This window comes from Myripristis murdjan, chromosome 18 (genome assembly GCF_902150065.1).
Source record: "Myripristis murdjan chromosome 18, fMyrMur1.1, whole genome shotgun sequence".
Lineage (NCBI taxonomy): Eukaryota > Metazoa > Chordata > Actinopteri > Holocentriformes > Holocentridae > Myripristis > Myripristis murdjan.
Window position 1 is genome coordinate 5294412 of NC_043997.1, and position 12404 is coordinate 5306815.

A 12404-nucleotide genomic window follows, 5' to 3' on the forward strand; every position below is an offset into this window, starting at 1 on the left:
TATGACATTTTTAGACCTAACAACATGGAACTCTGTACCCCAAAAAAGGCTTCGTAAACAGCCTGCACAAATTTGTGCACAGATTTATATGTGCTAGCTAAACAATAAAACTAAACTAAAATTGGATGGTTGCATTTTAGGACTAAGTATTGATGACTAAAAATAGTAGCCTAGATAGCAATAAAGAATCAAAGTATTATTTAATATCATTTACTGATTTAAATCATATATTCTTGATATGGCTGAGACAGTGTGTCCAAAGTTATAGGTTGAGTGTGTGTGTACAGTGTGTGTACGCTTTGTGTAATGTTACAGTTTACAGGCTGAGATTATGTGAACACACACAGAGAGAGAGAGAGAGAGAGAGAGAGAGGGAGAGAGAGAGAGAGAGAGAGAGAGAGAGAGAGAGAGAGAGAGCAATGTTTGGGGGGGGCGGTGTGTGTGTGTGTGTGTGTGTGTGTGGTGGTTTGTGGGGGTGGGGGTGGGGGGGGACTTGTACCCCTCAATGTATATGGGTGTTTGGTCCTTGTTGGGCACCATTAGGAAACTCTGCGTTAAATTTTCACTTTCAGAATCTAAACAGTATTTACTGAATCCAGGTAATCTGAATCCAGTAATTTCGCCAAGGGCGGCAACATGGGTTGAACCGCCACTGGCACAGAGGCAGTTCACTACAGAGCCCAAGGAAACAAACTGCCATGCCCAGTTCTTTTTGCCCAGGGGGGAAGGCAGAATACTTTTTGTTATTACTTCAAGAACTTCTCTTATTCAAGATATGCAGGACCTCTGAAGTCTGTCTACTCCGTGAAATACGCATTAAGTATGTATTTATTCATTTATCTAAATTTTAAATTATCTAACCACACTTTGCCTGATCTGAGTAAGAGTATTGTTAGAATATTTTTAAAGAAACCAACTTTTCACAGATGTCTAACATCTAACGTCTTTTTACTTTATTTTTAAACACCGTAAGCGTTTAAGATTGACATAGTTCACGCTTTGCTGCACACGTTAAATAAATCACTTGTCAGTGCAGGCGCGGCGCTGGTAACATTATTAAACTGTTCAACATGATGGTCTACAGGTAAAGATATTTTAGGTGTAGGATCAGGACAGCGGCAGTATTAACTTGGGCACAAACCTACAGTTTACACGCAGCGATCAGCTGTTTCAGACACCGCTGCATTATTTCTTGGTGAAGAGTGAGATTGTGATGAATTCAGTTTTAAAGATTTCGGTTTGTTGTAATTTCCAGAGGTCAAGGATATTTCCCCTGGTGGATAAACCGGATCTTCCCCCACACTCCTTTGAAGGTGACTCCCACGCAGAGGCATCAACATCATGGCGTGTTATTTAGTGTAATAACAAAGACTTAAAGTGACAACAGAGAGGTAACGAGCTGGAAAAGAGGTAAGCTGGTAGATTTCAGTTTCTGTGGGAGTCTATGGGAATGATGATGATGATGATTGTACAGAGAGGGCAGGTGTCACAAACGACTACATCATAAATTACTCGAAAAACAATACACAAAACAAGTCATATTTTATTAAAAGTGGAAAATTCCAATCATGGCTAGTTTATAGATCTATAAAGTCAAATACACAGTAGAGCATTTGAAATAAAACAGCCTGTTTAAGTAGAAAGGTTCAAAACTGTCCATCCAACAGCAAACAAATCAACAATAAATGAAAATGGACGTGTAAATAAAATAAACAACAGGGGGCGCTGTTAAGCAGGTTCTCCTGAATAACAACGAAGACTTACTGAACTCAAATTGTGAAAATATTATAATCACATTTGAAGCTGGTTAGTCTTTAAGCAATGGTTTCATTACTACACTTGTGCTAAAAATGAGAACAACAATAAAGTTTGTTTTGAAATGACTCTCAGTTGACTGATCTGTGTCAGCTGCCTGTTTTCTTCAGCCTTGGCGTCTGTTTTGGTTCCCAGAGGAAAATGAAGTGGAGTGTGTGCAGCTGCTTTGGATCCTGTCTGTTCTTCATCCTCAGACTCCCAGTTTCTACAGGTAAACTGGACCTTTCAGTCCTCTGCTCTGATTGGCTGAGTCCACTTCAGCTCCATTGTAAAATGCACAAAAAGCAGACCTGTGACCACACTTCAGCTAATTCAAGTATCGATATAATTATTGTAAATCACCATATTAGTAATCCTGTTCAGCGCAGTTACATTTATAGTTCAAATCAGCTCTGGTTCTTCTTCTTTTTGATAAAAAGAAAGAATTGTTTCTGTTGTTCTGCCCTGTTTATTCTTCGGTTTGTGTATTTTTTTCTCCCTCCAGGTCAGTCTTGGGTGATTGGCTCACCGCAGCCAATAGTAGCATTAGCTGGTGATGATGTCATTCTGCCGTGTCACCTTGAACCAGCCATCAGTGACTTTTCCGACACGGTGGAGTGGACCAGAGAGGACCTGGACCCACCGTACCTCCATGTTCACCAAAGTGGTCGTCTGCTGGTTCAGTTACAAAATCCACTGTATAAGTACAGGACCATACTGTTTGTGGATGAACTGAAGAACGGAAACGTCTCGCTGAAACTCTTCACAGTGACCATCTCTGATGAGGGGAGATATTTGTGCTTCATTCCCTCAATGCGGAGAGGAGATTTCATTCAGCTCAATGTTGGTGAGTCAGTCAGTGTGTGTTTTGAAAATTTTGTATTGTAGGAGCAGCATCACTGACTAACTGGACTGAACAAGCCCTCTGCAGTGAAGTACTTAATATGACTCCCATAACATTGATATCGCCATTTGAAATCCCTCCCCGTCTCCCTCCTCATCAGGTGTTGCCTCCTCTCCTGTCCTCAATGTGAGCAAAAGCAGCAGTGGAGTGGTTTTAGAGTGTGAAAGTAAAGGCTGGTACCCAGAGCCTGAGCTGTTTTGGCTGGACGCTGAGGGAAAGCTCCTCTCTGCTGGAGCTCCAGAGACAGTCAGAGGTCCTGATGGCCTCTATACTGTCAGCAGCAGAGTGACTGTGGAGAAGAGCCACAGCAACAGCTTCACCTGCAGGGTTCAGCAGCTCAGCATCAACCAGAGCAGGGACACACACATCCACGTCCCAGGTGAGGAAGGTTCATAAATCTATGACAGGGGCATGTTATTAACTTCAAACAGCACAGGGCTAATTTTACTTAAATCCATGCTGCTCTGTGTTTTATCTCTACAGGTGATTTCTTCATGGACACACCTACAGCTCATTTTAATTGTTCTGCTGCTTATATCATCACTGGCTTTGCTGTTTTCTTCTTTCTGTGTGTTTGTGTTGCCTTTTGTGTTTACAAATGGAAACCAAAAAAACTTGGTAAGTAACAATTTATTTTTCCTTCATTTTTGGTAATGCCACATTTCTACACAGTCTTTTGATTATATTGATACATGAGATTTCATTTAAAACATTATTGAAACATCCACAAATTAGTAATTGTTCAAATAAAAAACGATAACACTTTTTTAAATCTATTCTTTTAATTTTATGAGGTTATTGTATAGAGGAAAATAATGTAACCACATCATTCCAAGATGATTTTTTACTCTCAAGCCAACAGTCATTTCATCAGTAAACGTGTTCATTAACATGTTTATTTGAAATGCCTCTGCTCTAATATGTTCCTTTAATGCAAGTAAATGAGTTGGATTTTTTTTAATTTGGGGTCCATGCATTGCAGCCGTCATATGATAGTGTGGATTATTATGTGCTTGCCTTTTCGGCAAACAAGTATCATTCTCTTGTATGATGATTATTCAACCAAAGTTCAACGTTTACTGTCCCTACTCATCTTTACCAAGAAGCAAATCCACTAAACTTTGCAGATAGGTTGGAGATCTAAGCTGCTACTCAGTTAGACATCAGTCTTGAAACATAAAAAAAAGTCCATAATGCTGCCATTTCACTAAAAAAATCATAAAGTTTAACTGTCACACTTCTGCTGTGCTCCTGTATCTTTGTCTTTAGTTCCTCACTTTTTTCTCCACAAAAGGTCAACACGGTAGGGCAGGTTTGACTTTCAGCTTCAACACTGTTTCCTGCTTCTGTTTTCACACAGAGACCCAGTACAGAGAAATATACATTGAGGAGAGAAATAGCAATGAACATGAACAGTTACTAAAAGAGATCCACAGCTATCTATTGGACAGAAAATCGGAACTTGAGAGAGAGCTAAAGGAGATAGAACAACGGTGGTTTCCTTCAAAAGAGAAGATTGCACACATGCATCAAGAACTTAAACACATAAAGACACTGACTGATAAAATTCATTGTAAGCTTTAATCAGTTCAGAACTGAAGTAACAGACCTTTTAAAGGAAAGGAGAAAGGAGACCACCAGCACTTCTTTAAACTCTGCTGATAAAGCCCTCCTGTGATGTGAGAAGATAATCCTGCTCTCATCTGGAGGAACTGAAGGAGAAAACATCATCCAGTTGCTCAAAATGTTGATTTATGATCCAAGAAGCAAAAAGCGGAGAGACCAGAGAAAGAAGATTAAATTAAATCATGTAACTGTTGAAACTGTTTTATTTTATTTAATAGATTGTTATTTGTTTCTTTGTACATTCAGTGTTGTAAATGAGGATGTCCATCAAATGATCTGTGTTTTGTGTGTGTATTTTTTATTATGTATATTTTTATCTATATCTATATTTTGTGCTATAAAGTGCTGCTGATCAATTATTTTCTTCAGTTTGAAAAAGATAAATACAGTGCAGCACCAGAGGGCTTCTGTCTGTCATGCAGGGACAGTCTCTCGTGAACAGCCATCAATGATGGCTAATTTCTGAGCTGATTCCCAGAAATCAGCTCAGATATATTGCTTGAAATCAGCTCATTTATATTGCTTGTCTGTTCCCCAGGGACAGACAAGCAATATAAATGAACAAACTAATGACTAGCTGCACAAATGTAATGTTTTTCTTTTACCTCATCAAAATAAATTGTATTGCTTATGTGTTTCTTCATTTTCTGGGTGTATTTTGATATGATAACAAAATTTTGTATTTTTCCTGTCCATGAAAAAAAAAATACATACACTACTCACAAAAAGTTAGGGATATTCGGCTTTCGGGTGAAATTTCAGGATGAACCTAAAATGCTTTATAACCTTTACAGGTGAACTTAATGTGACCTTCTGTAAACTTTTGAATGCACATGTCCAACTGTTCAATGTTTCAGTACTTTTTGCACAAGTTGCTGTTCTCTAACAAGGAGTTTAACGGCAAAATTCACATCAGGTGTTTGATGCTCCAGCTCATCGAGGTCGTATCATTAGGGAACGGCTGCTGGAGACTGGGGTACCTCAGATGGAGTGGCCTGCACTTTCTCAGACCTGAATCCCATAGAAAACCTATGGGATCAGCTGAGTCGCCGTGTAGAGGCTCGGAGCTCTGTACCCCAGAACCTCAATGTCCTGAGGGCCGCCCTTCAAGAAGAGTGGGATGCCATGCCTCAGCAGACAATAAGTCGACTTGTGAACAGCATGAGACGTCGTTGTCAAGCTGTAATTGATGCTCAAGGGCACATGACAAGTTATTGACACTGACATTTTTTGTTGTGGTATATCCACCACTGTTGTTGGCTTTTGTTTCAAGAAATTGTTTGAGATGAGGAAATCACCAGTGTATGCTTCTACTTAAATGCCCTACTTTCATGATATAATATCACTGCAGCGTGAACTTTTTACATTTTCCATAAATTTCACCCAAAAGCCAAATATCCCTAACTTTTTTGTGAGTAGTGTATATATTTACTCGATGATGGTTTAATAAATTTGGTTTAAAAAAATTAGTTTTTACCTATTTTTTGGGGCCCCTGTCAGGCAAGGGCTATAATATCTTGAGTGTGTAAATGAGTAAATGTAGTATTTGGATCATTGTGAATAAATGAGATGGGGAAATAAACTGTCATTTCTGTCGGGTCCATGTTTAAACCAATAAATCTGCTGTAATCTTATAGCTACATAGTACTTATGTTTCAGTCCACAAGATCAAGGGACATTAAACTCTAATCCTGATTAAATTCTTCTACAGGGTCGGCAGATCATCTTTTCTTCAGTCAGAGAAAACAGCAGCAAATAGATCAGTGTGGCTTTGCTCTGTAGTTGATAACAGTTTAAATATTTCTTTTTTACATTTTACAACATTTCTATCTTCGAGCCAGATGGTATTAATGGCCCTCGGCCTCAAACCACGAGAACAAAACCCATTCACGTTTCCACTGCCCTGCTGATAGCCCCGAGTCTCACTGTATGACCCTCCCATTACATGCCACCTGGGTCACACATCCCGTCCATGCACGTGAGTGGGGAGTAAAGGAGGCAAGTGGTTAAAGTCTGCTGACCTGGTGTCATGTCATAGAAGTTATGTTTTGTTTTGTTAAGTTTTATGTCATGTCTTGTCTCGTAACTTCCTGTTTTATTTTGAAATCCCAATCCCCTCTTGTGTCAGGTCACTTGCCCTTCCCCTTGTGTGTATATATAGTCCGTGTTTCCCTTTGTCCTGTGCCAGTTCGTCCTGTTTGTCATGTGTCCTGTGCCAGTTCGTCCTGTTTGTCATGTGTTTTGGACCTCAGTTCTTCCTTGCTCCATGTTCCATGTCAAGTCTCGCCACGTCAGGTTTTGTATTTTCTTTGTTACTTTGCCTTGTTTTGCTATTGCCATAGTTTTGCTTTCATGTTCTTTTGATACTTTGTCTTGCCTTGTTTGTTATCCCTCGTTAAGAGAATATTTCTGTTGATACTTTTGTCTTAGTATATTTTTGTTGTAACTTTGTTTGATACTTCAGTTGTTACTTTGTTATTAAAAGACTGTTTAGTTTAACCCTTGTTTGAGTCGTGCGTTTGGGTTCTATCCCCGTCAGTACTAGTTTTGACAGAACGAACTGGCCAGCCAGAACCCAGCCGACTCAGAATAGCTGACAGAATGAACAAGCAGGAAATGACACCAGCTGAAGTCTTTATATTTTGTCAGAGGCTGTGGTCTGATATGTCCTCCCGACCTGCACCCCAGTCTCATTTGCCACAGCAGCTCCCTGTTGCCTGTCCTGCTGCTCTGTTCCAAAGCCCATTTCAGGGAACCCGACTGGCCTTTGGGGGTCCTCGTAGCCACCAGCTGGCCAGGCGCCGGCTTGCTGGTCAACAGCGTGCTAGTCGCAGCCCAGCCATCAGCCTCGGCAGCCTGGCAAGCTTAGCCCGGAGCCCCAGCAGCCCAGTGAGTCAAGCCACGAGCCCCAGCAGCCCAGTGAGTCAAGCCACGAGCCCCAGCAACCAAGTGAGTCAAGCCACGAGCCCCAGCAGCCAAGTGAGTCAAGCCACCAGTCCCAGCAGTCTAGCTACCAGTCAAAGCAGCCCAGCTACTAGCTATAGCAGCCTAGCTAGCCTAGCTACCAGTCCCAGTAGCTTAGCTACCAGTCCAAGCAGCCAAGCTACCAGCCCTACCAGTCCAAGCAGCCTAGCTAGCCCAGCTACCAGCCATAGCAGCCATAGCAGCCTAGCTAGCCCAGCTGCCAGTCATAGTAGTTCTAGCAGTCTAGCTAGACCAGCTACCAGTCCTAGCAGCCCAAGCAGCCAAGCTATTCCAGCTACCGGCCCCTGCAGTCTAGCAGGTCCAGCTATTAGCCTCTGCGACCTAGCAGAGGCTAGGTCTGTCCCAGTTCCCAGAACCAGATTGGCTGCCCCAGTCCCAGTTCCCAGGGTCAGACAGGTTGTTCCGGTTCATGTCACTGTCACAGTACCTCGAACCCAAGTGGCTGCCCCAGTCCCAGTTCCCAGGTCCAGACTGGCTGCCCCGGTCCCGGTCACAGTCCCCCGTGCTGGATCAGCTTCCCCGGCACCAGTCCCAGTTCCCCGAACCGGACCGGCTGTCCCAGTCCATGTCACAGTCACAGAACCTCAAGCCGCACCAGTCCCAGTTTCCCGAACTGGACCCATTGCCCCAGTCCATGTCACAGTTTGCCGAGCCCGACCGGCTGTACCGGACCCGGTCTTGGTTCCTGACCCAGTACCCCGAACCGGACTGGCTGCCCCTGTCCCAGTGCCCCGAGCCAGACTGGGTGTTCCAGCCACTGCCCTTGTCCCAGTTCCCCGTACCAGACTGGCCCTGGCCGTCCGCCAGAGCACCGCCTCGTCCATGGTTCCCTGCGCCCTGGCTGTCCGCCAGAGCACCGCCTCGTCCATGGTTCCCTGCGCCCTGGCCGTCCGCCAGAGCACCGCCTCGTCCATGGTTCCCTGCGCCCTGGCCGTCCGCCAGAGCACCACCTCGTCCATGGTCCCCTGCGCCCTGGCCGTCCGCCAGAGCACCGCCTCGTCCATGGTTCTCAGTACCCTGCCTGTCCGCCAGTGCACCATCTCGTCCATGGTCTTCTGCCCTCCGGCTGTCCGCCAGACTTTTGCATGGACATTTTGTTTGTTTTGGCCTCCTCCTCCCCCCGTCTTATGACGGCCATCCATCCCCGTGCCCTAGAGACTGTTTGGGACGTCAGGAGCCGTCCCTAGAGGGGGGGGTACTGTCATGTCATAGAAGTTATGTTTTGTTTTGTTAAGTTTTATGTCATGTCTTGTCTCGTAACTTCCTATTTTGAAATCCCAATCCCCTCTTGTGTCAGGTCACTTGCCCTTCCCCTTGTGTGTATATATAGTCCGTGTTTCCCTTTGTCCTGTGCCAGTTCGTCCTGTTTGTCATGTGTTTTGGACCTCAGTTCTTCCTTGCTCCATGTTCCATGTCAAGTCTCGCCACGTCAGGTTTTGTATTTTCTTTGTTACTTTGCCTTGTTTTGCTATTGCCATAGTTTTGCTTTCATGTTCTTTTGATACTTTGTCTTGCCTTGTTTGTTATCCCTCGTTAAGAGAATATTTCTGTTGATACTTTTGTCTTAGTATATTTTTGTTGTAACTTTGTTTGATACTTCAGTTGTTACTTTGTTATTAAAAGACGGTTTAGTTTAACCCTTGTTTGAGTCGTGCGTTTGGGTTCTATCCCCGTCAGTACTAGTTTTGACATCTAGCACCTACTAACTACTGCAGAAGTACGTACCACAGGCCTCACAGGCACGCACTAGCACACCTGAGTTTGGCGTCCTCCATGTCCAGCACCCTGACCACCTCCATGTCCAACATCGTGTCCAGCACCGCGGACAGCTCCCCGACCATCTCAATGTCCAGCGCCCTGGACAGCACCATATCCAGCTCCCTGACCACTTCCATGTCCAGCATCGTGTCCAGCACCATGACCAGCAGTCTGGGCTTCACTGTGGACACCATTAGGAAACTCTGCATTAAATTTTCACTTTCATATGTTCAGAACTCAAATAAGACATTTTAGACTAGGCAACACAAAATCCCCACAGCTGTTATGAGCATCTAACAGTGTGGCCCACATCCTCTCTCTTGGCTTCCCAAGATGGACTGAATTCCGTTTCAGAGGCTCTCAGCCTGAACTCGTGAAATGTAAAGATCCTGCCAGCATGGATTATCTGCAATGGGCAGCTTCACTCCAACAACAGCAACATCAGACCTCAGAAATCAGCAGGGTGAAGCTTTCTATTACTGGCACATGTTCTCAGCACAGAGGCAGTTCATTACAGAGACCGAGGAAACTGAAACTTAATGTAGCCAGAAAACTATGTAATTGCACATTATTCCAGGCGGATGGGAGGGCACGAAGAAAGTCCGCCCAGTGCAAGGCGGACTTTCTTAGGGGGTTAAGGCAGAATATTTTTTTTTTGTTATTAGTTCAAGCACTTCGCTTACTGAAGATATGCAGGACCTCTGAAGTCTGTCTACTCCGTGAAATACCGTACGCATTAAGTATGTATTTATTCATTTATCTAAATTTTAAATGATCTAACCACACTTTGCCTGATCTGTAACACAGACTGTTATTGGAATATTTTTAAGGAAACCAGTGTTTCACAGACGTCTTAACAGTCTTTTAATTAAATGTGAAAGTAACTCATTTATTTCACAGTAAAGAACATTCATAGAAAGTTTTTTTTGTTGTTGTTGTTGTTTTACTTACTTAATTTTTCAACACCGTAAACGTTTAAGATCGACATAGTTGACGCTTTGCTGCACACGTTAAATACATAATTTGTCAGTGCAGGCGCGGCGCTGATAACTTTATTAAATTGTTCATCAGGCTACTAAACATGAGGGCCTACAGGTAAAGATATTTTAAATGTAAGATGAGAACAATGGTCGTGTTAACTGGGACTGGGACTGGCAAATCTGCAGTTTACACACAACGATCAACTGTGGCTGACATCGTCGCATTATTTCTCAGCGAAGAGAGATAATTTAAGGAATTCAGTTTTAAAGATTTTGGTTTGTTGTAATTTTCAGAAGTCAAGGATGGTTCCCCGGGTGGACAGACTGGCTCTTCCATGTGGACTTGTTGTTGTCTGTCTCCTTCTAGCACACTCCTGTGAAGGTGACTCGCATACAGAGGCATCAACAACATCATGGCGTGTTATTTAGTGTAACAACAAAGGCTTAAAGTGACAACAGAGAGGTAACAACCTGGAAGAGAGGTAAGCTGGTAGATTTCAGTTTCTATGGGAGTCTATGGTGCGGCCTAGATGATGATGATGATGATGATGATGGTACAGAGAGGGCTGGTGTCACAAACGACTACATCATATATAACTCTATGTGACTCTAAAAACAATACACAACAGTCATATTTTATTCAAAGTGTAAAATTCCAATGATGGCCAGATCTATAAAGTCAAATACACAGGACAGCATTTAAAATAAAAACAGCCTGATTAAGTATAAAGGTTCGAAACCGGTCATCCAACAGCAAACAAATCAGCAATAAATGAACATGGACGTGAAAATGAAATAAATAGTAGAAGGGGCGCTGATGAGCAGCTTCTCCCAAATGGGACCAAAGACTTACTGAACTTAAACTGTGAAAATATTAGAATCACATTTGAAGCTGGAAAGTCTTGAACAGATGGTTTCATTACTACACTTCTGCTAAAAATGAGAACAACAATAAAGTTTGATTTGAACTGACTCTCAGTTGACTGATCTGTGTCAGCAGCCTGTTTTCTTCAGCCTCGGCGTCTGTTTTGGTTCCCAGAGGAAAATGAAGTGGAGTTTGTGCAGCTGCTTTGGATCCTGTCTGTTCTTCATCCTCAGACTCCCAGTTTCTACAGGTAAACTGGACCTTTCAGTCCTCTGCACTGATTCAACTTCAGCTCCATTGTGAATTGCACAAAAAGCAGACCTGTGGCCACACTGCAGTTAAATCACATATATCAGTATAACTATTGTAAATCGCCATATCAGCAATCCTGTGTGTCTGAGCAGCCACACTGCACTGCTGTTGCTCAAGGACTTTACTGCTGGGTGGAATGAAAATATTTGTTAACCCAGCAGAAAAAAGACTGAAAAATGCAGGGGTATCATGGCTGATTGATGGGAGTTTTCAATGAAACTGATTTTGAAGATTCTTCAAAATGTCCCTTAATTCAAGGATTCAAAGGCTTTATTGTCTTTTGCAAAAATAAACAAGTAATCAGTGCAGTTACATTCTTGGTACAAACCAGCACTGATTCGTGTTTCTGATAAAAAAAATAAAAAAAAAGAAAGGATTGTTTCAGTTGTTCTGTCCTGTTTATTCTTTGGTTTGTGTATTTTTTTCTAGAACAGTCTGTAGTGATTGGCTCACCTGAACCAATAGCAGCATTAGTTGGTGATGATGTCATTCTGCCGTGCCGCCTTGAACCAGCCATCAGAGACTTTTCCGACATGGTGGAGTGGATCAGAGAGGACATAGACCCACCGTACGTCCATGTTCACCAAAGTGGTCATCTGCTATATCAGGACCAAAATCTGCAGTATAAAGACAGGACCATCTTGTTTATGGATGAACTGAAGAACGGAAACGTCTCACTGAAACTCTTCAGAGTGACAGTCTCTGATGAGGGGAGATATTTGTGCTTCATTCCCTCTATAAGGAGAGGAGATTTCATCCAGCTCCATGTTGGTGAGTCATTCAGTGAGTGATGTGAAAAATCTGAAGTACAACAGCAGCATCACTGTCTCAGAAATTGTACTGAACCTGCCCTCTGCTGTAAAGTAGCTGTTATGACCCCATTTCATTTGAAATCCTTCCTCCTCTCCCTCCTCATCAGGTGCTGCCTCCTCTCCTGTCATCAGCGTGACCAAAAACAGCAGTGGAGTGGTTTTAGAGTGTGAAAGTAAAGGCTGGTACCCAGAGCCTGAGCTGTTTTGGCTGGACGCTGAGGGAAAGCTCCTCTCTGCTGGAGCTCCAGAGACAGTCAGAGGTCCTGATGGCCTCTATACTGTCAGCAGCAGAGTGACTGTGGAGAAGAGCCACAGCAACAGCTTCACCTGCAGGGTTCAGCAGCTCAGCATCAACCAGAGCAGGGACA

At 43.1% G+C, this 12404-nt stretch overlaps 1 protein-coding gene across 1 annotated transcript; it reads left to right on the forward strand.

Moving 5' to 3' along the window:
- The first annotated feature begins 763 nt into the window (after positions 1-763).
- LOC115377031 (butyrophilin subfamily 3 member A2-like) lies at positions 764-8440 on the forward strand. The gene is made up of 10 exons (XM_030076884.1): positions 764-820; positions 1256-1410; positions 1909-2026; positions 2300-2641; positions 2799-3077; positions 3182-3316; positions 4059-4216; positions 7076-7213; positions 7734-8087; positions 8252-8440. The coding sequence occupies exons 3-10, from the start codon at positions 1957-1959 to the stop codon at positions 8438-8440; spliced, it is 1665 nt and encodes a 554-aa protein (XP_029932744.1). The 5' UTR covers positions 764-820; positions 1256-1410; positions 1909-1956.
- The last annotated feature ends 3964 nt before the right edge of the window (positions 8441-12404 follow it).